The 25,860-nt window shown below is 40.2% G+C and overlaps 1 protein-coding gene across 1 annotated transcript in view; it reads right to left on the minus strand.

The window, feature by feature from the left end:
- Nucleotides 1–19,371, minus strand: part of BCNT (Bcnt protein) — a 98,441-nt gene extending 79,070 nt beyond the window's left edge. Inside the window, 5 exon segments of the mRNA NM_001285692.1 lie at nucleotides 387–506; nucleotides 12,212–12,336; nucleotides 12,646–12,865; nucleotides 14,803–14,920; nucleotides 19,246–19,371. Of these exon segments, the coding sequence (NP_001272621.1) occupies nucleotides 387–506; nucleotides 12,212–12,336; nucleotides 12,646–12,865; nucleotides 14,803–14,920; nucleotides 19,246–19,309 (647 nt within the window). The 5' untranslated portion in view covers nucleotides 19,310–19,371.

A 25,860-nucleotide genomic window follows, 5' to 3' on the forward strand; every position in this document is an offset into this window, starting at 1 on the left:
TAAGTCAGCCTTGACCTTTTTTTGTTCTTAGTAGATTTTTAGGAAGGAAGTATTCAACTCAAATCTTTATTACATGTTATGATGAACTGCTGATATTTACATTCAAAAACCATTTTTTAAATGTGAAGTCTACTCTATGTTCACCTCTGTGGCCAACACTGTAAACCAGGACTTTGCTCAGAGTCAAACAAGAAGCCTGCATCCTCCATTCTGCAAGTATTTTTCTCTGCATCCTCCATTTTGGCAGGTATTTCAGCAAAGACAGAAAAGCAGCATTCCTGCTCTCAGGAAAGGAGCCATGAGAGCTGCAGGTGAGGGCGCCCCTGTTGGGAAAACAGCTTCTCCCACGTGCCAGGTACACCTGGGCCTGAGACTAGGCGACTCACCCTGACCCGGCAGGAGGTGATGGCACTGCTGAAGGGACGTTAGACTGGGGCTTTTCTTTCTCATTTTGCTTGAAGAAGGATTTGGCTTCTTTAGATGTGGCATCCACTTCCTTAATCACCCTGTATCAAGGAAAGAGACACCAAGTTTACAAGCGGAAGAAAAGGAGAGAAACAAAATCTAATAAAAAAGGCATAAAGAACCAAGGAAAAAAATCACTGGGCTTTCTGTAAGCTCTGGCTGCTGAGTGTTATGGTTAAAATTTACTTCAACAGTTCTAGACAGACTTTAGCCCTTATTAATTAAAAAAAGGAAACAACAGCAGATGGAAGTCTGATGTCTCTCAAACCCCCTCGGTTACTTCTGTCACACGACCGTCACTCTGAATCAGAGCCCACGTGAGATCACCAAAGTGAAGACTGAAGGGCCTCCCACTGCACCTCACGCGCATATTAGTGCTCACGCTTAAGTCAAAGTGGGAACAGGGACGTGGAGTAATTGCGAGGAACACACTGGCATTATTTTAAGGAGAAAAGCAACAGTATAAACAATTGGGATAACCCTAAAGAAGGCTCCTGTTCTGTTCCTAAAACAACCCAAAGATGAAACAAAATTCCTTAAAACTAGCTACATAGATAGTGATTTAGGAGTGAAAGAAAGTTACCCAATTGAGAACCCTGTCCAATTTCAAATATAAGAAAACTGCCCTCAATAACACTGAGTCCTAAAGGATCAAATGAAGATATGAATTTGATGCCAGAAACTTCAGATAAAGAGGGGAAATGCCTTATGTCTGCCTTGGGTTTCCCAAGCAAATACAAACGTCTGAGGAATTTTGTTTAACTGCAATCTGTCTGTCGGAGGGTCCAAGATTATGGTGTTATTTTGAGTGTTCAAACAGGTCATTCACAATAATGATAGACAAATCCTATATTCCAGATTTGCAAAGAACAGAAGTCCTTAGCTTTTCTTTTTCCTTCTAGGCTTCTTGGGACTAGAACCAAATTTTTATATTAAGAACTATCTTACTCTGGTACTATTTCACCATCACAGGTAGCACAAAATGAGAGTTTTACATTTAAGAATCTTTGGGATTTCCCTGGTGGTCCAGTGGCTAGGGTTCCATGCTCTCAATGCAAGGGGCTGAACGTTGATCCCTGGGCAGGGCACTGGATCCCACGTGCCACAGCTAAAAGATCTCACATCCTGCAACTGTGTGGATCACAACAAACTGTGGAAAATTATTAGATGGGAATACCAGATCACCTTACCTGTCTCCTGAGAAACCTGTATGCAGGCCAAGAAGCAACAGTTAGAACACAGAACAACAGATTGGTTCAAAACTGGGAAAGGAGTACATCAAGACTGTATACTGTCATCCTGCTTATTTAACTTATATGCAGAGTTTGTGTGTGTGCTCAGTTGCTCAGTCGTGTCTGACTCTTTGCAACCCACGCTGCCCGCCAGGCTACTCTATCCATGGGGATTCTCCAGGCAAGAATATTGGACTGGGCTGCCATGCCTTCCTCCAGGGGATCTTCCCAACCCAGGGAACAAACTCAGGTCTCCCACATTGGAGGTGGATCCTTACCATCTGAGCCACCAGGGAAATGTGAAATTCACATTTCACCATGTGAAATGCCAGGCTGGATGAACCACAAGTGAGAATCAAGACTGTTGGGAGAAATATCAACAGTCTCAGTTATGCAGATAATACCACCCTAATGGGAGAAAATGAAGAGGAACTAAAGAGCCTCTTGATGAGGATGAAAGAGTACAGTGAAAAAGCTGGCTTGAAACTCAACATTAAGAAAAGTAAGATCATGGTATCTGGTCCCATACCTTCATGGCAAATGGAAAGGGAAAAAGTGGAAACAATGGCAGATTTTATCTTCTTGGGCTCCAAAATCACTGCAGATGGTGACTGCAGCCATGAAATAAAAAGATGCTTGTTTCTTGGAAAGAAAGCTATGACAAACCTGGACAACATATTAAAAAGCAGAGCCATCATTTTGCCAACAAAGATCCGTATAAGTGAGAGATATGGTTTTCCCAACAGTCATGTAGGAATGTGAGAGTTGGTCCATTAAGAAGGCTGAGCGCCAAAAAATTGCTGCTTTTGAACTGTGATACTGGAGAAGACTCTTGGAGAGTCCCTTGGGACTGCAAGGAGATCAAACCAGTCAATCCAAAAGGAAGTCAACCATGAATATTCACTGGAAGGACTGATGCTGAACCTCTAAAACTTTAGCCACCTGATGCAAAGAGCTGACTCATTGGAAAAGACCTGATGCTGGAAAAGATTGAAGGCAGGAGGAAAATTAGGGAACAGAGAATGAGATATTTAAACAGCATCACCGACTCAATGGACATGAATACGAGCAAACTCCAGGATAGAGTGGGGGACAGAGAACCGTCAAGTGCTATAGTGCATGAGGTCTAAAAGAATCGGACTCAGTTTAGCAACTGAACAACAACTGCTGTCCTAAGAAAGTCTCTCCATAATATGTCAAGAGTCAAAAACAGAGGGAGACTCTATATGATAGATTAGACCATTATTCCCCAAATAAATACTCCTTCCCTGTTGACCAAGAAGATACTCCCCAAGCCCCACAGATGATGAGCTTGGATATATGACCTCAGTGGTCAATGAGATGTTAACTGATTTGAGAGGAAAAGAAGCTTTAAACGTATTTGTGCTTTTTTACTTGTCCCTTGAATTCCTCCCTTTAGCCATAATAATATACCTCAAGAAGCTGCTGGTCTAAGACAGCGGAAAGACACATGCTGCAAAAGTCTCAACCCTGGTTAGCAGCTTGGACATGAGCCTAGATGAACTGAACTCCAGATATCTAGAAACACATGTGTAACAAATAAATGGGTATTACTGTATACTACTTTTAGGGGGAATGGTCAGTAGCATTCCTGTACCAACAGCTAACACATTTACAATTCATGAGTAAGAACACTGATATCTAAGGAGCTAAGTTACTTGTTCTCATCTAGAGATTAAGCAGCAATGCTAGAGAGAATCTTTTAACTCTACTTTCCAAATATGGTTGCCATAAATTTCCCAGCTCCCATGTTGTCCAGAAACTGACACTACCCCAGTGAAAAGAGAGGGTATGTCTCCCCACTTGGAACTGAGCGGGCCTTTGTGGCTGCGTCAGCTTACGAGGTTCAGGGGAAAGGGCACTTCTAAGACTTGCTGAGAAAAGTGATACAGAGCTTCCAGGTGGCTGTCTCTCGGAATGCACCTCTAAAACCCCACGTTACCACATAAAAAGTCTGTCTGCCTTGAAGCCTCCATGCTGGAGAGAACACATGGGAATACCGCAGGGGGAGAGAGATATCTAAGGAGCCTGTTCCAGATCCCAAGTGTTTGAGTCTTCCTGGCCCAGACACCAGACAAGGAAGTAATTAAACCATCAAAATGGTCCCAGACCAGCCACTAAGCCCAACTGCAAGACAGGCTCTGCATGAGAGCCATCTGGCTGAGTCCAGCCACCTCATAATTAAGAGAGATTATGATAAAATAATGGTCTCAAGTGGCTAAGTTTTGGGGTGATTCCTTACACTATAATAGAAAAAAAAAAACAAAATAAACTTTTGTCCAAACCTGAGAGTTGCAGAGTCCAAGAATACTGGCCTGGAAAGTTGCTTTAAATCTCCCTGCCCTGGGCAGGATCTGGGGAGACGTAAGATGGTTCATGAAGAGAAGTGGGATCTTTCACTTGGAAATGGTGGTCTGAACACATGCTCTCCTTTCTATTTCCTACCAAAACCCTGCCAAATAGTGGTAATAAATGTACAAAAGCAGAACTACACAAGGATAAGAACAGGAATAATAAGAGAAAGATATCAATTAAACTTTTGAAGGTAGAAAGCAAACTTGGTCTGCTCTCTCAAGCTGTAGCCATGTGGAATGGCCAATAAACAAGCCATACCACCTACAAAGGTTCAGGAAACTGAGATACCAGGAACCTTTGAAGGTGGAGGAGAGGAGTGGGGTTAAAACCAACTGAATGTCTGTATCAGGAGCACCTAGGTCCCAGATTCCCTTCTCTACTGGGTACCACAGGCTACTGACCCCAACCAATCCAGCAGAATCCATTACTTGGCAGAAAGATGAGAAACCACCGAAGTTCTAGACTCAAAGGGCAGGGCTGAAGTTTCAAGACTCATTCTCAAAACAGACAAATTAAATGAAAATGTATCTACTCAGATTTCCCGTGCCACAACCCCCCCAAAGGTTATGTGTTCCCTATGTGTTCGCATGCGTGTGTTATTAGATGGAGCTGCCACCTCACCTGTTCTGGACTTCGCACCAGTAAGAAACAAACGTGCTACGCTACTGACGTCCTGGGTTTACGCCACTTACTATTACACCAATTTAACTGACAGGAATTTCAGAATAAGAGAAAATATGGGAGGTTATCAACAAAAAGAAAAATTTCCTAGAAGGATGAGTTTCCACAAAATGGTTGTTCCACAGAACATCTGACCCAGCAATTTACTTTATTTCTTTATTTAAAATAAATATTTTGACCGTAACAGCCATCTTACAGGATCTCCATTCCCCGTCCAGAGATCAAATGCAGGACACAGCAGGGACAGCCTCAAATCCTAACCACTAGGCTGCCAGGGAACTCCCATGACCCCACAGTGTAGAAAGTCCCACATCAAGGCACAGCATCATGAAAGTTCAGAAGGCTAGTGATGAGAGAAGATACAAATCATGTGCCCCCAAATTACAGGGAGAGTAAAAGAAGCCTTTATGCAAAGTATGCTTTGTTCTCTTATTTTACCACAATATGAACAATATGTTTCTGCCAGCAATCTAAGACAACTGAGTGGACATTATCTAAAAGAGCAACCTAGGTGCAGGCAACTGTGTTACATGTGAGACACAGAAAAAGCTGTAACATGGTCTCTGCCTTGACTGGCTCACAGTCCACTGGGATAACCAATCACGAAAACAAGTCATAATGAAACATGATACATGGTAAGTGCCATAAAGCAAGCAAAGAAAACAGGATAAGCTGTGGGGAAAAAAGTATAAGGGAAAAGTATCTCTATAAATTTATTACTGTCAAAATCTTATTCATATTCACTAGGGAAAAAACTTCTATCAACTGGAATATTTCTCTCAGGGATTCTGGTAAAGGACACAAAGGAGTAACAAGCAGACTACCGCACACTGAGGCTATGTCTAGAACTCCAGTTTAACAAGCAATGAGAAGAGATCTGCAGGAATTCCCTGGCGGTCCAGCGGCTAGGATTCAGTGCTCTCACTGTCAAGGCCTGAGGTCAGGCCCTGTTCAAGAAACTGAGAGCCCGTGATCCATGGGGGCAGCCAGAAAAAAAACAGAAGGGTGGGGGCAGCTGTCAAAATATCTTCAAGTAAGAGAGCAGTTAAATTATAGACCATTTCTAATACACAAGAGGGATCCCTGTCAGGAAAAGGCCCACCAATAGCAACAGCTAATTGAAGTGCTATCAGCAGAAATTCCATCTTAACTTCATTTTCACTTAATCAGAACTTCCTGAAAAGTCTTTATTTAGCAGAAACTTTCCATGACTGGCCTCTTCCAAAAGGTGAATCATTTAGGAAAGTCTGAGCTAACTGGCTCAGCTGGTTATATGATAAGGAAGGGTAAAAAAAATTACTATTTTTCCTCATTCCCCAGTGTTAATGAGCTACACATTTTCCAAGTGGAGAAAAACTGAAACAAAATGGTAAAAATTCAAAATTTAGCATTTAAAACATATTAAGAAAAAAACTAAAACACCAATCTTTGCTAATACTACCTTATGCTTATACTTATAAATTCTTCCCAGTCATTATAGCTCTTTCTCACGTTTTTTTAAGATGTAGTAATGCTCTTAATTGATATAAAGACAGAAAGAGCAGAATAATGACATCAGGAGATTAAAAGATATGCTCAAATCCATTTACCAAGTTTGCATCAGTTAAAATTCAGGCCCTCCAAATTCTTACATAATGTTCTTTATAATACATAAATTTAACTATAAATACTTTAAGTTAAAAAAAAATGCTGCCAACATGCCAATTATTATCAGAATTTTTGTTTAGGAAGAAAAATTCCAGAGAACTTTCCCTTAGCATGTTATATGTCTCTGCAATATATATGTTTAAACAAATAAGCATATATACTACCTTAGAATATAAAATATATAAATAGGTGAGTGTGTATATTTATTGGGAAAAAAAAGCATTTCCTCATTCATATTTGTTTCTTTGATAGACACTGGGCTGCCCTCTTCTGACAAATGACAGAAACAGCAGGCTCCCTGCATACTCATCCAGTATTTAAAATCATGATGCATTTGCTTAAAAAATGAAATAGGGGAAAAAAATTTTTTTTAGAAAATTTGTGTCAACTGTAAGTATTAATAAATCCACAAAATTTAATTTGGTTACAAAATTTAATGATTCTTCATAACAACAGTTATTCACCAGCTTTTCTTACTCCGTCAAGTCAATGGTAGAGTTATAATAAATCTTTCTCAGATATCCTGTGTGACACATGGGAAATAATGCAAGCCAAGAAAGAGTTCCAAAAATTTGAAACCTATATTCCTAATGATATATTACATTTTCCGTATTTTTTGTAGGACTTCCCAACATGAGAGGCTCACCATCAGTGTTCTACCACCCTCTGCTGGACAACTCAATAGTTCCCAGCGGATTTCTGGCAGCAAAATACATGCTTAATTCACATCAAGATTTATTTAACGGGTCCCAAAAAGGATTATAAGGGAAAAGACTGTCTTTGTAATGGTGAATCGCTACAGATATTGCCTAAGCGGTCTAACTCACCAGCACCAGTGCTGGGTGGTAATGATGTGACGCGCTGAGGAGGCCAAATCATCACCAGGGTAGTAGTTTTGTCTAAAGCGATTAACAGGAAGCTAACCATGAGGAAACAACGCACCCACCGAAACTGAGAGACATTCTGCCACAAAGATGGGCTCTTCACACTAAATGCAGAGGGTAATCCTGGACTGAATTTTGCACTGGACAAGAAATACAGATATTAAGAACACTTTGGAATAACTATGGAAAGATCTGACTAGAATTGTACATAGAGCTACCAAAAATGTGAGCTGCAAACTACCTGCTACTGGTCTAACAAAAGACAGGAACAAAAACTGTGAGTATTTAAAAACTCGCCCAGAAATTTGATAATGTCATAATAGTCAAGATATGAATGACGAGCTCACAGCATTAAACAGAACATATACCAATTATTGCAAAGTACTCACATGTGATATTACTGCATTAGTCATGTGCAGTTAGACCATACTACAGTGAGAAAGTTTAGGGTTATTTTCTCAATTAAAACCCCAAAATGCGATAAAATGTAAGCATTTCTCTTTACAAATTATTATTCTTATAATCATTTTAATTTTTAATAACTAAGAAAGTAAAACTGTTATAATTTTTAATCCTAATTTGCTGATGGCAAAAAAAAAAACCCACACTGTATGTCTCTGCAAAAAAAAAAAAAAGCTCTTTTTTTAAATATCTTTTCTGAATGCAGCAGAAGTAATAAACCACACGATGATAACAGAAGTGACTTCAAAGAAATGAAGGGCAACTGAGGTGAAGCTGATTTTACTCTATGAGTCCTCACACACTGGGCTTGGCTTTCGATCATACAGGACTAAAACCACAGTGAGTTCTTTGCAGAGATGTTTTAGCTAGTAAAGCAACAAATTCACAAAAACTTCTGCAGCATTTACATATAAAACATGAATAAATAAGCTCAAAATCAAAAGAATTATTTGAAAGAAACACTACTAAATTCAAAAGTCAATAGAAACAGATGCAAAATTCCATTCATTAGCATTGTGGCCTTTTGGGAAAGAAGTACTTTCTGTTGCTAAACTAAACAGAATAAACCATTCCCAGGACATTAGTAAAAGACCATATCAATGATGTTCCCTTGGAAATCTTGGTGAATCTGTGACAAAGAAGGTAGTTCAAGTTTAACTTTCCAATGACACCATGGTTTGAAGTATTTGGGATCTAGCTTATGACAAACTATGACAAAGTTAGTTAGCAAAGTGTTTCTTCAATGCAATTTGAAGAATGACAAATTACTGCTGATATGAAAATTATTTTAATATTTGTGATTTAAACATGAGGGTGATATTAAAAAGTCTTTTTTTAATCAGTTTCTTGTTAATAAACATTAACTGACAGTGATCTGTATAATAAAAGTAGGATCATATGACAACAGATGAAATTCGAAGTGTTTAAGTGTTTGCAAGAACAAGTTCCAATGACACAGCTGCAGGACAGGGAAACAGTTTAGATTAAGGAGTCTGTGCTAGAACATAGATCAATATACTGCTTCCTTCGCTGAGAAAAATCTTCATACAAAACAAAAAAACCCCACTATTCTGAGCACAGTAGGAAAACCTGTGAATCATGTAAAGGTAATGCATTAAATTTAAAAGACTATATTTGATAAACTGAAAGCTGATCATAAATGTGGATATATTATATATGCTGAGGTACAATGGTTATGAAGAAAGCGCCGTACGAATGAACCACAGAAAAAATTTAGTGCTTCCAAAAGAGAAACAATAACCATATGGTCCCCAGTTTTAAACATCTCAATTAAATAGTAAAACATGCTTATCTGTCTGCTTTGTTCAGTGTTTTTTTTTAGGCTTTGTTTTGTTTTTTTGAGGGTTGGGGGGCTGTGACAGGAACCTTGAAGGATATTAAGTTTCCTGACCAGGAATTGAACCTGGGCCCTCAGCCGTGAAAACAGAGTCCTAATCACTTGATCGTCAGGGAATTCCCAGTTTGGTGTTTTCAACAATCTTAGCACTTTCATACAAGGATGAGACTGAACATATTTTTCAGAAGTAAATAAATAATAAGAGCAAAAGTGAAAAATAGAAGCCTGAAGAACAGTGCCTGCAAATTAACGTTTGATAGAATATTTTGAATTGTATTTTCCATAAAAAAAAAAATCCACACATAGAGAATTCATGCATCCAGAATTCCTTTTTCCTATTGAAATATGACTTAAATTTAATTATATAAAAAATTTAATTATAACTTGACAGGATAAATGACTGGAACTGACTATTGATGGACCATGGAAGATGAAACCGGAAAACACAGTTATTACTAATCATTTCATGGGGGACCTAAATCAGATCATTACTCTCTATGCCTTAGACTTATATAGTGCTGTACATCAATTACTTCTTCAATAAAACTGCAAGAAAAAAAAGTTATTAATGACTTCATTTGGAAAAAGTAAAAATGAAAATCCTGAACTCATTGAGAAATGACTGCCTTAAAATCCACACGTCCATCTCCATTAATTTTACATTATTGCAGATTACTATTTAAACTATCTGCAGTGAAGGACTTGGACATAAAATTTTCAACCTGTTGCAGAACAGTATTATTGTAAAACACAATCAAAAGAAATTATTAGAAAAATAAATTTAAAAGAGATACAATACAGCCTTTTGAGATGGATTTCTTTATGATGAATATTATTTTTTAAAAAATTAAAAAGACAAGGAAGAACACCAACACAGAAACAGTAATTTACAAATACATTATCATCTAGGAGTAGGGCTGTCACCAATCCCATTTAGACCAGATAATTAACGAGAAAGAAATAAGCTATTTTGACACATTAAAAACTGCAAAAATTAATATAAACAGTACTTTTTCAAAGTATGTGTCTAGATATTAAGAACTGATACTCTAGTTTCTTGTTTCAATTATATAATTAAAGTGGATTCCTTTTATCAATCACTTACACTCACACTTTCAATGACCAACATGTAGAGTTACTGGGAATTCCCTGGTGGTCTAGCAGTTAGGACTCAGTGCTTTCTGCACTGAGGTTGGGGTCTCAACCCCTTGCCCAGGAACTGAGATCTCACAAGTTTTTTTTGGGTACAGCCAAGGGGGAAAAAAAAAAAAAGAATATAGTTGTATAACTTTTTTCCTTTTCTTATGTTCATTTTGATTGTATATACTGAAATGTAACTTTATATCTGCATGTTAAATCTCACTGTTAAAAGTGTGAGCTTGCATTTTGTATCTTTTTAACATACTTTTCTAATTCCTTTCGCTGTGTTTTAGGAAAGTATTGGTCTGCAACAGGCTGAATATTTAAAATCAGGATCCTTCACTAGAGTGAGTTGAGAGAATAATCTGTATTAATGTGAAATCTACTGGATGTGAGAGTTACACTGAGTCACCATGGAAAATATCTTTGTTCTTAGGAAACAGGAATGAAGTATTTAAGAGTGAAATGTCATGAGACCTACAATTCTTAAAAGGTTCAGCCAAAACAAAAAGAGAGAAATACTGATGCAGGTGGGGGAGAAAGAGGCAAAACATTTACAGGTGGTGAATCAGTACGACAGGCATATGGATGCTCATTGTGATACTATTCTTAGAACACTTCTGAAAGTGTAAAATTTTCGAGAAGAAAAAAGGAGAAAAAAAATAAAAAATAACACAAAAAGAGTGGAAATATCTATGCATGTGTGCTGAGTACTCAAGTCGCTTCAGCTGTATCCAACTCTTCGTGACCCCATGGACTGTAGGCTGCCAGGATCGTCTGGTCCATGGGGTTCTCCAGGCCAAAATAATGGAGTGGGTTGCCTTGCCCTTCTCCAGGAAACATATATATATATAACTTAATTCATAGCAGAAAGTAACACAACATTGTAAATCAACTGTATTCCAATTAAAAAAAACAGCCACAACCACCACCAACAAAAAAATAATAAAAGTTTTCCGCCAAAACTTTTTCCAAGATATATTTTCACTAGACGAAACAACTGTTGTAAACTAGATATTATTTGTTTTTAAGAACATCAACTTCGAGGAAAATAACATCACTGACTGGCAGGCAGTTCATGTGTTCTCCTCTAGCCCTAAATTACAAATCCACTGTTTTCATACTAAATTTTTTTTAAATGGGAAAGAGGAAAATTCTAGGCATGCGGCTCTCATCCAAAACAACCCGAGTATTAAGTCTGTACTGTTCTGCTAAACTAGTAACAAATTTATCAATCAACTGAAAAAAATAATATTGAGATGAGGAAACAGCATCAGAATTAAACTTCTCTCCTAGTACTTTAAACTGTCACCGGATTTCAAACGTTTTATTGGGGCTTATACTTCAAAGTTAGGGAAAGTACTGAAGGGAGAAAGAGCCCAGATGCAAAGCACGGCGGCAAGTAAGTGGAAGCAAACAGCGCTCAGTTTGTTGTTTCTGTTCAGCCAACCACTCCATGCCGCCCCAAAACTATGTGACCATACGTGAAAGGACATTCTCCTGCTCCCTGATGATTAATGGAGCCACTGTTTTCCTTGAGTTCAAATATAACTCATCCAAAATATTAAGATATGTTGGAAAGAAGACAGATGTCTAACATCATTTAGAAAGATGTTCCTTTTTAGGGGCTTGCCTCTCTGGTAGTCCAGAGGTTAAGAATGACTGTGCAATGCAAGGGACACCGGTCTGATCCCTGATCTAGAAAGATTCCACATGCCTAGGGGCAGCTAAGCCTGTGCATCACAACTAATGAGCCTCCACTCTAGAGCCCGCGCTCTGCAAGCAGAGACGCCACAATGAGAAGCCTGAGCACCGCACAAGAGAAAGCTCACATGTAACAACGAAGACCCAGCGCAGCAAAAAAAAATAAATAAAATATATATTAAAAGAAAAATGTTTCTTTTAAAAAGAACTAATTTTGGAAAAAATAAAAGAACTAAGTTTGAAGTTTGTGAATGTCATCTTACCTGACTTCTTCACCAGCAAAATCAAACACCTTTGTAATTTTAACTTTTTCTGCTTCTTTAGGTTTCTCTAGCCTTTCTGCTTTGACCAAATGACTTGAACTTGTCTCTTCAGTCTCCTCTCCTGTCTATGAAAAAAGAAGTGTAATAAATTTCACATTAGGATGAAAACTAAAAGATCCACCCAAATATATTGTTTCCGGCTAGTCTTAACACGTGTTTCATCTCTAAACACTTAAATACTCACTGAATTGATATGATTAGAAAAGCTTATGTTTTCTCCCACAGGGAATGCTTTACTTTTCACTTAGTAGAGTTACTATTAAAAAGCAGCTAATCAGATTTTTGCTGTAAGCCTCAAACCTCGGTTTGTAAATTTTAAAAATCTATCTGGGAAATTTCCAAGAAGCATTCATCCTATTCACCTGTTAACTTACCTTAACGTGTGTACTTGCGGGCACTTTTGATTTCGGGCCTACATCATTCAGGAAGCTGGCCCATAGTTCATCTTCCTTCTTCTTCCTGGCATCCTCTGACTCAACGCCTTTTTCCTGCCCTGTTGCTGCATCTTCCTCCTCATCACTACTTCCTCCGGATTCCTCATTGGCATCCTCTTCGTCCTCTTCTTCTAGTGAGAGGCCACCTTGTTTTCTCTTCCTAGTCACCAACAAGAAGGAAGAAGAAAGATAAGACAAACAAGCAAACTAATTTCAGTTATTCCTTCCTGAATTCCAAACATGTTGGAAACTTCAGAAAACTTTTAAATCGGGACGGCTGACTTAAAGGACTACTTACCTCACCGTGTGACATGGTGAGTGGGAGAGGTTAAGCTAAGATTTTGTGGAAGAAAAAAGAACTGAGCTCTTAGAGTTACCATTTTCCAAAAACACTTAGAATCAAAATCTACTCTTCTACTTCTGAATCAGGACTAGCTATTCTCACCAAGAAAACACCAAAAATCACCTCAATCAAAAAGAGGGCTCTAAGAACATATATATATGCCAGATACTTTTAAAAGTCACTCCATTTGGAGAACAGCTATTGAAGAGAGCCTCAGATTTATTCTTTCTAGAGTTCTGAGGGAGTAGGGAGTAGAGAATCCATGTTTCTTCCAACCTTCTGAAGATATGAAAGCTGGAATACAGAAAAACTCAAGGACAAAAGAATTGAGCCAAGACTTAAAAGAACAAATTGTTTCCCAAGACTATTCTGACTTCAAGTGAATCATCTAATACTCAAAATTCTTCTACAATCTGCTTTTTGCTTCAATGCCCAGGAAGACAGAAACACCAATCAAAAAGAATAAAAGACTTCTACTGAAAGACTCCCTTATCTGAGTTAAGTAACTCGTGAGAACTTTCACACTTTTTTGTTGGGAGTGCGATTTAGTACCAGGCTTATAGAAGTTACCTATACCAATATATATATATATATATATATATATTTTTTTTACTACATATAACCCTGGGTCAAACAATTCTACTTCTCCACGATCTGATTTATAAATATACAAGGGTATAAAGACAAAGAATATTCATTGTAGTCTTATTTGCTGTAGTAAAGGTAAGGACAATCTAAAGGTCTCTCAAGGAATGTTTAACCAGAGTAGAGTCTATCCATGAAATGCAACACAATGCAGTTACCAAAAAGAAAAAGGCACAGTAGGTGCACTGCTGCAGCATTATCGCCAAGGTGTGAAATGAGGAAAGTGACAAAAGATACGCAGACTCCACTATTCATACTTTTTTTTAGAGGAGGAGGTACAGCGTATTCTCTACTGGTTCACTGGTTACGACTCCCCGCTTCTTCTGTAGGGAGCACAAATCCAACCTCTGGTCAGGGAACTAAGATCCCACAAGCTGTGTGGCAAAAAAATTTTTAAAAGTACAAAATACAAAATACACACTTATATATATATATATACAGAATGAGGGGCTTCCCAGGTGGCTCGGTGGTAAAGAATCGCCTGCCAGCGCAGGAGACACAGGAGACTGGAATTCAATCCCTGGGTCAATCAAGATTCCCCTGAGGAGGAAATGGCAAGCCCACTCCAGTATTTCTGCCTGGAAAACTCCACAGACAGAAGAGCCTAGCGGACTACAGTCCATGGGGTTGCGAGGAGTTGGACACGACTTGGCGACTGAACATGGAAATATTTCTGGCAGTGTACTTCTTCCGAAACAAAGCAACAAGAAATAGGGATGGGATACAGATTGTTTCTAGTAATTGAGCTTTTCTCCTCTCTTTTTGGCAAACCAATAGCTTATAGAATCTTAGTTCCCCAACCAGGGACTGAATCAGGCCCTGGCACCGGATGCATGGAGTCCTAACCTCTGGACCACCAGGGGATACCCCAGTTTTGCATTTTAAATCGGGTGCACATATTACCTATTAATTTTTTTTTATTAAAGTTTAAAAATCATTAAAGCTTACCAGAGAATAAGAATTTAATCCTAAAAGGTCACCAAATATTTCCCTCAATGAGAAAAAGGTTAGAGACTGGCAGCAAGAAATCTGTCATCAGACTAATGCCAGCAGTCTGGATGGCTGTGTCAATAGCCCCTGACGTCTAAGGGCCTTGAGGGCAGCATCACCTGGCCAGAACGCTCTCAGCCTTTCTTTTTGTCCCTTTGGTTTTCTGTGTCTCCTCTTCACCATCCACTTCATCTTCCTTCACTAATTCATTTATATCATCTTCACTATACTCTCCACCTGAAATAACATAACACGGTGGTCAGACAGACAGAATAAAGGCTTTCACATGAAGATGACACATTTTCATTATGAAAAACTAGTACTTTCCTCTGTTCTTCACCAGACAGAAATATTTTCTGAGGGCTGTCCTCCCTGTTCCTGAAGACTAGGATAAGTTCCCCTACTCCAGGCCTCCAGGAGAGTCCATTACCTCACTCTACTTATATTTGCAATTTCTGCTATGCTCCACCCACCATGAGGACATGGATCAGCATGTCTTTACAACTATATGCTGAATGAACAGAAATTCCAAATCCACTACTGTCACTTTTCAAAGAAGAAACTGATGTTTTTACCTCATCATGGATATCTTTCAAAAGTAAGCAAAAGTATCTCTCTTATCAATAAAAGAGGTTTAGAAAGAGGCTTACAAACTTCAGGTTAGACAGAAAAAACAAATATGTCAACTTCCCATCTTCAGACACTGACATTCAGGGTCCCCAACAAAAGTGCTCCTTGGATGACTAGTCTGATCACTTTTTGTGGGTACCAGTCAACAAATCCTGTACACACAGAGATTCAATCAATTTTTTTCTTTTTTATTTCACATAAGCCTTATTGCAAGTATAACATACCAAAAAGCACACAAGCTAACGCACAGGTCACTGAAATTGTGCAAACTGAACACTCCTGTGTAACTAGACCCAACTGAAGAAGCAGAACATGAGCAGCTCTGCAGAAGCCCCTGGTGCCCTACTGCAACCACTAGATACCAGCCACATCCCACAAAGCAACATTATCTTGAAGTCTAATGAAATAGATTAGTTTTATCTGTTTCTGAGCCTTAAGCAGACGCCTACAGTATGAACTCTTGCATCCAGCTTCTTTCACTCAACATTTTATTTGTAAGTCACCTTGCCTGGAGAATTCCAAGGACGGAGGCTACAGTACATGGGGTCACAAAGAGTCAGACACGATTGAGCAACTAACTCTTTTATTTCACTTTGCATGGAGGTATAGCTTCTTCATTGTCATCCCTAAATATTATTTCATTATATGACTATACCACAATTTATTTACCCATTCTTGTGTTGATGGATATTTGGTTTGGGGCCATTACAAAGAGTGGTATTTTGAATATTCCTCCAGATCCATTTAATTATTAAAGGTTTAATGTACAATGAACTAGGACCGCCAAACAACCGAGGAAAGACTCTAAGGCAAGACTGAAAAGAGAAAAAATTCAGAGGAAACAAAACTAGGGAAAAAGGCGCTGGCTGTAGCTCAGTGGTTCTTTCGACTACAGAGTGATCAAATTACCCAATTACCCTCTCTGAGGCTGGTTCGAGACCAGCAGATGCTCTCCAGTCCTTAAAATGAAAAAAAAAAAAAGGCAAAACTAGGGAAAAAAACTTTTATAATTAATATCCATATAGTAATAAGATACTTGCACTCACAAAAGAACATGATGCTATTTAAAAGTTTTCAAACAACAAAAAGAGTTATTAAAAATTAAAAATATTCAAGGGTCACATCTTGATGCCCAATACTGGTGATGAGGACAACAAAAAAATAAAGCACGTGCTGCACCACGGCTTCAGAAGTTCCTGGTCGACAATGTCAAAGAGCTTGAAGTACTGCTGATGTGCAACAAGTCTTACTGTGCTGAGACTGCACCCAGCATCTACAAGAAATCCAGTGTCATGGTGGAAAGAGCAGCCAACAGGGCCATCCAAGTCACCAATTCCAGGCCATACAGAAAAGAAACAAACAGACAGCTTGCGTACACATTGTATTTGTGTTGATAAAAGCCATAAAACATAGAAAAAATATGGAAAGAGAAAAATACTCAACAGAAGAGGAGGATGTTAAAATACTGAAATATTCACATGAAGAAAAAAATCAGAGTTAGAAAACAGAGGCTCAAAATGGAAGGAAAGAGAGTACCGGTCCATCAGGTAACGTAAGAGTGAAAAGCGAAAGTTGCTCTGCTGCTGCCGCTAAGTCGCTTCAGTTGCGTCCCCGACCCCATGGACTATCCAGTCCATGGGATTCTCCAGGCCGGAATACTGGAGTGGGTAGCGTTTCCCTTCTCCAGGGGATCTTCCCATCTCAGGGACTGAATCCAGGTCTCCCACGTTGCAGGCGGATTCTTTACCAGCTGAGCCATCAGGGAAGCCCAACGTAAGAGTAAATACACAAATAATGATTCCAAAAAAATAAAATGGAGAAAACGGTCCCCTTCCCAAATTTAAAAAGTTCCATAAGGCCAAGACCAATGGATGAAAACAGACCCATACTAAGGTATAGTATATCACTGTGAAATATCAGAAAATATCAGGAACAAAGATTCTATGAGCTTCCAGAGACAGACAAACTTTATGGAAATGAGTAAAAACTAGCAACAAGAAACTTCTTAAAATAATGGAGAAATACCTTCAAAATTCAGATGGAAAACTATTATAGAATACAGAACTACATACCAAAATATTAATCATGCCTGAGGGCCACCTACTTATTTTTAGATAGTCTCACACAAAAAAAGTTTGTATCATCCATCTTTCTTCAATAAGCTATCTGAGGATTTATTCTCATTTTGGTGGAACACACCAAGAATGAAGATATCACGGGACCCAAGAAACAAAGAATCTAAAAGAAAACGGAGACAAAAGGAACATCCAGAGTGGTGGTCAGGATGGAAGATTTTAAGTTTAAAAATGGTAAAGCCAAGTCAAATCCGAGCAGGTCAGAAGACAAAGAAGGACTTCAAAAAAGTGAATCATTATTTAATATATCAAATTGTCTTGGAAGATGATTTAGACAATTTTGAGAGTTTAGGATCAAATCAGTATTAAGTACATAGATGACTAAACAACAACAAAATGGCAATTATTCACTCCAAAGAAATCCAGTTTAGGAAAAGCAGTAACTGTATATACCACATGATTCAGCCAAGAACCTGGTGTCCACAAAGTCATTACAAAAAAGAAATCAATACCAGTCTAACCCAAATTAGACATAGGAACATTGGCAGGCTGCGGATTTTAGAAGGTTCTGAAGTTGAAAAAGTCTGTTTTGGCAGTGAGGAGAAAGACTCAAGAGGGTATTAAAAGACCTAACATGGATCAGTTATGTCAACAAACAATGGAAATACCAAATTTTCAAAGAAAGCAGTTTCTTCTAGAGAGAACTGACAGGGATGATAGGTGATGGAAAAGGTTCAGATTCAAAATAAGTATTTCAGAAATACTTGACTATTTTTAAGCATACCCATGCCACCTTTCTGGCTTTCCCCGGGTTCAGACGGAAAAGAATCTGCCTGCAATGCAGGAGACCCGGGTTTGATCCCCTGGAGAAGGGAATGGCAACCTAATTCAGTATTCTTGTCTGCAGAATTCCAAGGACAGAGGAGCCTGGTGGGCTAAAATCCATGGGATCGCAAAGCAGCAGACACAACTGAGCGACTAACACGGTACTTTTGATTAATATGAAAACTAGTTTTCAAATGATCACACTGGCCAATATCAGAAGACCAATGTTGGTGGATAAGAACGGAAGCTGGTAACCCAGTTGGGAAGCTATGGAGAGTCTTAGCGATAATGGAAGCTCAGTAAGAGCGAGATTACTGAGGGAGTGATTAGAAATCAATCTTCCACGTGGACTCAAACAGAACTGAATGATTATCTGGATCAAAAGAGTGAGAATAAGGTCAACTCCGACGGGTTTTTCGGCTTTGTTTTTACCTGAGCGATTGTACCAGCAGATACATCTAATGAGATGGGGGAGCCTGTGGAAAGCGCAGGATGGCGGACGGGTTAGGTCTGGGTGACATTTTAGCCCGGATCGGTTTACACAAAAACTTTATCTAAGGTCTGAAAAGACAGCAATGAGTGCAATCTTCGCTAAGAAGTAAAGGGGATCATTATGTCAACTTTTAAACAACCAGATCACTTCTGAGGACAGAAAGTGAAAAGGTTATATGTGGGACATGCCAGTTAGCAACACCCTGGGGACGCAAGGTCTGCCTTTCAGAAGAGTTCAGGGTGGGTGAGAAAACGCGATGCCCCAACGACCGGAGCGGCTGAGTTCACTTGCAGGTTCCCGCCCTCCGAGGTGGGGCGGCGGTCCAATCCAGGCCACCAGGAGCCGCTGCGAAACGCCGCGGCGGACGCAACCAGGGCCACGCGGGCTGCGCAGAGCCGGCCGGCAGGCGAGGGCGCGGGGCGGGGCCGCCTGAGGCAAGCGCTGCCCGGCCACCGGGCCCACGCACGACGGGCAAAGCGCGCCTCACGTGAGCCGCTGGGCGGGGCGAGTCGCCTCTCGCCTCCGGCGGAGTCGCTCACCCGAGGGCACGTAGTCCTCGTCCTCCTCGGAGGTGGAGAAGTCTTCAGAGTCGAATTCCTCCATGTCGCTACCGCGCAGGGTCTACAGGGGCGACGCAGCTGTGCCCAACGGCAAAGCTCTAGGGATAGAGCGCAGTGGTGCAAGACAGGAGGCGGTGGCTGGGGCGGACCCCCGCAGCGTGGAGCATGCGCAACGCGCGCTACGCGCACCCAATGCGACACTTCCGGGCCGGAGCCTCGGGCTTGCAGACCCGGGCCCGCTGCTGTGGCGAGGCATGCTGGGACGAGTAGTCTTCAGCGCTCCGCCGCTTCTTCTGAGAGGCTGTATCCTTGAAGCAAAATTTGTTTGCCTGGGGGAAGACGGCCGACCTTTGTTCGGTAGTTGACGTTTTTGAACTCGCTTACTTGTGAAAATTTACTGTCACCCCAAAATCAAAAATGTTGGTGCTTTCTGGGTTTATTTGCGGACATGTGCAGTGAGTGAAAATTTTGAGTTAACCAGTGGTGGGTAGTCGAGATTGGAGGCACATGATCCACTATATTACTTCAGCTCTAGAAGTGTAAATAAGCGTCGGATTCGCAGTCTATTTCTTGCGGCGGTTTTTCATCTTTGGGCTCTCTGTTAGAGATTTCGCTGTTTAAAACGACCCTGAGCGTAGTGCTGGGGTGCTGCCTAATGTTCATAAGCGCAAGAAGGCTGTGATGTACCTTATGGAGAAAAATACGTGTGTTAGGTAAGCTTCGTTCAGGCATGAGCTGTAGTGCTCTTGGCCATGAGTTCAGTGTTATTCAATCAACTATCCGGTACATCAAGAAAAATGAAATTCGCTGATCCGTACATGAAGCTGCTCCGAAAAGTGCTGAAGTGACATCGATAGTGCGCGAGGAAGCTATGCAATAGATGGGAAGGCGGCTCAGTTTGTGGATTCATGAGACGACAACTGACAAAAAAAAAGTCTCATGGGCAGCACTGTTGTGAAACTAAAAGCCAAGGAACGTCTCCACTGGTGCTCGAAGGCTTGCACATCTCAACAGGCAGCATGGCGTCGGTCGTGTTAACCTTGCAGGTGGGGCAAGTTTTGCAGATCTAGAAGCTGTGGAACTCAAATAATACTTGCTAATTGTTATACAGGAAGAGGATATATGAAAGAGCAGGTTTTCAACGCTTATGAAACTGGCTTATTTTACAGGGATGTTGGCAAAAGAACCTATATAATGCAAATAACCTCCAATGCCACTGACTTTAAATCATTCCAGGAATATGAAACCTTACTTTTGTGCACCAATGCTAAGGCCGACTTTTAAGTGCAAACCCCTAACTGGTAAAGAACTTCAAGTTCAGTTACTTAGAGGGAAAAGCATGAACCATACCTTATGTCAGTCCCTTGGAAGTGGAACAAAAAAGCCTAGATGACCTCTAATTGACCAGAAGTTGAATATTGTCTCCAGGGCATAAACTTTTCCTTCAAGATTTTGTTAGTTTTGCATAATGCCCCACTCCACTGCTGTAGGACACTCAAAAATCCCCACACCAAGGTACAAGTTCTTTTCATGCCCACAAATACTACCTCTCTCATCCAGCCCTTGTATCAGAGTTCACTAGCTCAGTCCTGTCCAGCTCTTTGCAGCCTCATGGACTGCAGCATGCCAGACTTCTCTGTCCATCACCAACACCCAGGGCTTACCCAAACTCATGTCCATCCATTCAGTGATGCCATCCAACCATTTCATCCTTTATTGTCCCCTTCTCCTCTCGCCTTCAATCTTTCCCAGCATCAGGGTCTTTTCCAGCGAGTCAGTTCTTTGCATCAGGTGGCCAAAGTATTGGAGCTTCAGCTTCAGCATCATTCCTTTCAATGAATATTCAGGAATGATTTCCTTTAGGATTCACTGGTTTGATTTCCTTACAGTCCAAGGGACTCTCAGTCTTCTCCAACACCACAGTTCAAAAGCATCAATTCTTTGGCACTCAGCTTTCTTTATAGTACAATTCTCACATCCATACATGACTACTGGAAAAACCGTAGTCTTGACTGAACTTTGTTGGCAAAGTAATGTCTCTGCTTTTTAATATGCTGTCTAGGTTGGTCATAACTTTTCTTCCAAGGAGCAAGTGTCTTTTAATTTCACGACTGCAATCACCATCTGCAGTGATTTTGGAGCCCCCAAAAATAGTCTCTCACTGTTTCCATTGTTTCCCCATCTATTTGCCATGAAGTGATGGGACTGGATGCTGCGATCTTTTCTGAATGTTGAGTTTTAGGCCAGCTTTTTCACTCTCCTCTTTCACTTTCACCAAGAGGCTCTTTAATTCTTCTTTGCTTTCTGCCATAAGGGTGCTGTTATCTGTGTATCTGAGGTTATTGATGTTTCTCTCACCAATCTTGATTCCAGCCCAGCATTTTGCATGATGTACTCTGCATATAAATTAAATAAGCAGGGTGACAATGTACAGCCTTAACGTACTCCTTTCCCTATTTGGAACCAGTCTGTTGTTCCATGTCCAGTTCTAACTGCTGCTTCTTGATGTGCATACAGATTTCTCAGGAGGCAGGTCAGGTGGTCTAGTATTCCCATCTCTTGAAGAATTTTCCAGTTTGTTGTGATCCACACAGTCAAGGGCTTTGGCACAGTCAATAAAGCAGAAGTTGATGTTTTTCTGGCACTCTTGCTTTTTTGATGATCCAATGGTTGTTGGCAATTTGATCTCTGCTTCCTCTGCCTTTTCTAAATCCAGTTTGAACATCTGGAAGATGTTCACATAATGTTGAAGCCTGGCTTGGAGAATTTTGAGCATTACGTTGCTAGCGAATGAGATGAATGCAATTGTATGGTAGTCTGAACATTCTTTGGCACTGCCTTTCTTTGGGATTGGAATGAAAACTGACCATTTCCAGTCCTGTGGCCACTGCTGAGTTTTCCAAATTTGCTAGCATATTGAGTGCAGCACTTTCACAGCATCATCTTTCCATAGCACTTTCATAGCTCAACTGGAATTCCATCACCTCCACCAGCTTTCTTCATAGTGATGCTTCCTAAGGCCCACTTGACTTCACATTTCAGGATGTCTGGCTCCAGGTGAATGATCACACCATCGTGGTTATCTGGGTCATGATCTTTTTTGTGTAGTTCTGTGTATTGTTGCCACCTCTTCTTAGTATCTTGTGCTTCTCTTAGGTCCATACAGTTTCTGTCCCTTATTGTGCCCATCTTGGTTGCATGCCCTTGGATCAAGGAGTAAGTATTCAAGGCACATTATCCTAGGGAGCTCTACAGCAAGGCTTTTGAGGCTCTCAACACCAGTAAGGAAACTACCACGATGGACTACTGGAAGTCAGTCTCTATACGCAATGTAATTATGTTGGCACAGCCTGGAGCAGTATCAAGCAGACAACTATCAATAACTGTAGGAAAAATATTTGACCAGACTGTGTGGAAATTTTCCAAGGCTTTGAACGTGTTGCAGAAAGTATACAGAACAGTGTCAAAAGCACAATACATATCACATGGGAAATAAGTGGAGAAGACTTCGCTGACATGCGGTAAGACATGGAGGAAATTTTGGCACAGACAGCAATAGAACCCACCAACAAAGATTGGCCAAGATGGCAAAACAAGATGACAATGAAGATAGTGATGACAGCCTGAGAGTCTTCAAACTGTCCCTGTTACAGCAGGCTAAAAATCAGACTGGAACTCTGCCTTAAAGAACAATTATCAGTGACATGAGCAAACACTTGATCGAAGCCTCAAATTTCAGTGCTTAACTCCCTATGCCTTTGCCACCTATGCCGAGATGCTTTAAAGATTTGAGGCAAAAACCAAGCAGACAGGGCTAATCCAGTTTCTGGAGCCAGTTTAGGAGGGAAAAGTGCCAACTCCACCCACAAGCGGTGAAGCCAAACTTCTGAGGTTTAACTGACAGATGTAAACCTACATCCCTCTTCCTCATCTGTCCTTTGGTTTTGTGGGAACCCAAAAAACATATCACCTGGCAAATAAGTGGAGAAGACTTTGATGACATGAGGTAAGACGTGGAGGAAATTTAGGCACAGAAAGCAATAGAACCCACCAACAAAGATTGGCCAAGATGGCAAAACAAGGTGGGGTTTTGGCCATATTGAGTGCAGCATTTTCACAGCATCATCTTTCCATAGCACTTTCATAGCTCAACTGGAATTCCATCACCTCACTAGCTTTGTTCAGAGTGATGCTTCCTAAGGCCCACTTGACTTCACATTTCAGGATGTCTGGCTTCAGGTGAATGATCACACCATCGTGGTTATCTGGGTAGTGAGTGGAGAGGAGAGGTTTGACCATAGTGTGCACTGCATCACTGTACAGCCTTTAGCTCCATCAATAGGAAAATACTAGGTAATGCTTTTATAAAACTTTAAATGCTTTATTTTTCACTTCCCAGGACTTTATATGCATGACTATACAGACTAGTATGTGTTTATGTATGACTTAGGGGAGAATTAAGGTACACAATCTGTTACTCATGACACAGTAATACTCACTGAAACGTTTCATTATAAATACTGTATATATCATTATATATCATTATAAAAATGAGACATTCAATTGTACCTTTGAATAGAAACACAGGTAAAACAAGGTTATGTACTCATTAGTTGACAAAAACCTATAGATTCTCAGAAACATACAGGAACTCAACCCTGTATTTTTGTCAACTGTGTGTGTATCATCTTACAGACATAATTACAAGGATAAGCTGTATTCTAGAAATCGAACATCATCCACACCATTTCCTTCAAGCTAATACATATAGAAGTACTACCATATGTAATGCTTCTCATTCTCTCAGATTAAAAATTTTGTATACTGCAACTCTGGGAGGCAGTAATCCTCCTATTCTGTGGAGATCTTTTCACATTAATGGCATCCTTTTAAGCATAAAAATTTTTAATTTTTATGAAGTCCTGTCTACCTGGTTTCTAATGTCCCTCGTGCTTTGGGGGTTGTATCTAATGTACCTTTGTCTAACCCAACATCACAAAACTTACTCCTGTATTCTTCTAAGAAATTTATTGCTTTAGTTCTTAAAGTCTATGACTCATTTCAATAAATCTTTCTTATGTGAGAATAGAAAAATAGATGTACAATTAAGACCCAATATTTGAGAGTTGACCATTCTGTCTCATTTTCCTTGGACAGCATAGTTAAACCCAGTGATGACAAACTGGGATGTAGCCTTTTGCCCCATCCCTGGGATCTGAGTCTGGGGAAAAGGCTATCCCAGAGTTCTTCAGCAGTCTCTCTCCTCCATCACCCTGCTTCTCCCTTTCCTCTTCACAGCTTACCAGCACCCCATACATTTGTTCAGATTCTGACCACTTTAAGGGTAACCAAGGAACTATTTTATTTCGTGTTAAATTGTTTAGTAAGGGTCTAAAATTGGTTAGCAGGCCAAATCCAGCTTAAAGACATATACTTTGGACTTGAAAAGCATTTTCCATGAATTAAAATAGGTCACCAGCTTTTTATTATGATTTTGAAGAAATACACATTTGGTCATTGAGATGACCAAAATTTCTCACATACTTGGTCTTCATCCAGTTTCTGGCTCGTTATCTTCCAAAACCCTGGAATTTCTGAAATAGAGTGATCAAGGTGCTTTGTGTTGTATGAAGGTGACTTTTAGAAGCAAAGGATAGGTGCTGGTTGCCAGGAGAGCCAACCTTGTGATTACAGGATTGAACTTTCAGTTCCCAAGCCCCCTACAGCCCTCCTCTGCCCCACCTCTGGGGAGGTACAGTGTTGTTGCAAGCTGAATCCCTCCCCAGTAGCCAGTGATTTAATGAATCATGTATATGTAATGTCTCCATAGAACCCAAAGGACAGGGTTGAGAGATTCCCAGTTGGTGACCATGTGAAAATTCAGGAACTGTGCTTGTGGAGAGGTCATGGAAGCTCCACACTCCTTCCCCATGCATAGCCCTATGCATCTCTTCCATCTGGATGTTCCCTGAGTTATATCCTTATGATAAACCAGTGATCTAGTAAGTAAAACGCCTGAGTTCTATGAGTCAGTCTAACAAATTAATAGAACCCAACTTATAGTCAATCAGTCAGCAGCACAGGGAACAACTGGGACTTGGAACTGTTTTCTGGAATGCGGGTTGGTCTGGTAGGACTAAGTACTTAACAGGTAGAATCCGGTGCTGTCTGGGTAGAGTCAGAATTGAGTTCAATTGCTGGGCACTGTGCTGTTGTCCAAGAATTGCTAGTTGGTATGGAGAACACTCAATATACCAGCACTTAAAAACTGAGAGATTGCACATAATCTAGATTTCCAACTTCCTTTGAAAAAGTAGAGAATCTGCCAAGACTGGGCACATAATACCACCAAGCAGAAATAGGCTAAAACTGAGGAATCCCTTTAAAGAAAGGTCTCCGGTTGGCCACAATAAAATCCCAATCCCCAAGTTTCCCGGTTAATTATTACTGTGTTGTCTTGGCAATAATTTAAGGGATCCTTCCTGCTCTCATTCCCCAAAGTTTCTTCCCACTGTCCAATCTTGGGTTATCACATTTTGGAAACAGAAAAGATTCTCCTCTCTTGGGATACATCAGATATTGGAGGCTTCTAGG

This window comes from Capra hircus, chromosome 18, assembly GCF_001704415.2.
Source record: "Capra hircus breed San Clemente chromosome 18, ASM170441v1, whole genome shotgun sequence".
NCBI classification, from domain to species: Eukaryota; Metazoa; Chordata; class Mammalia; order Artiodactyla; family Bovidae; genus Capra; species Capra hircus.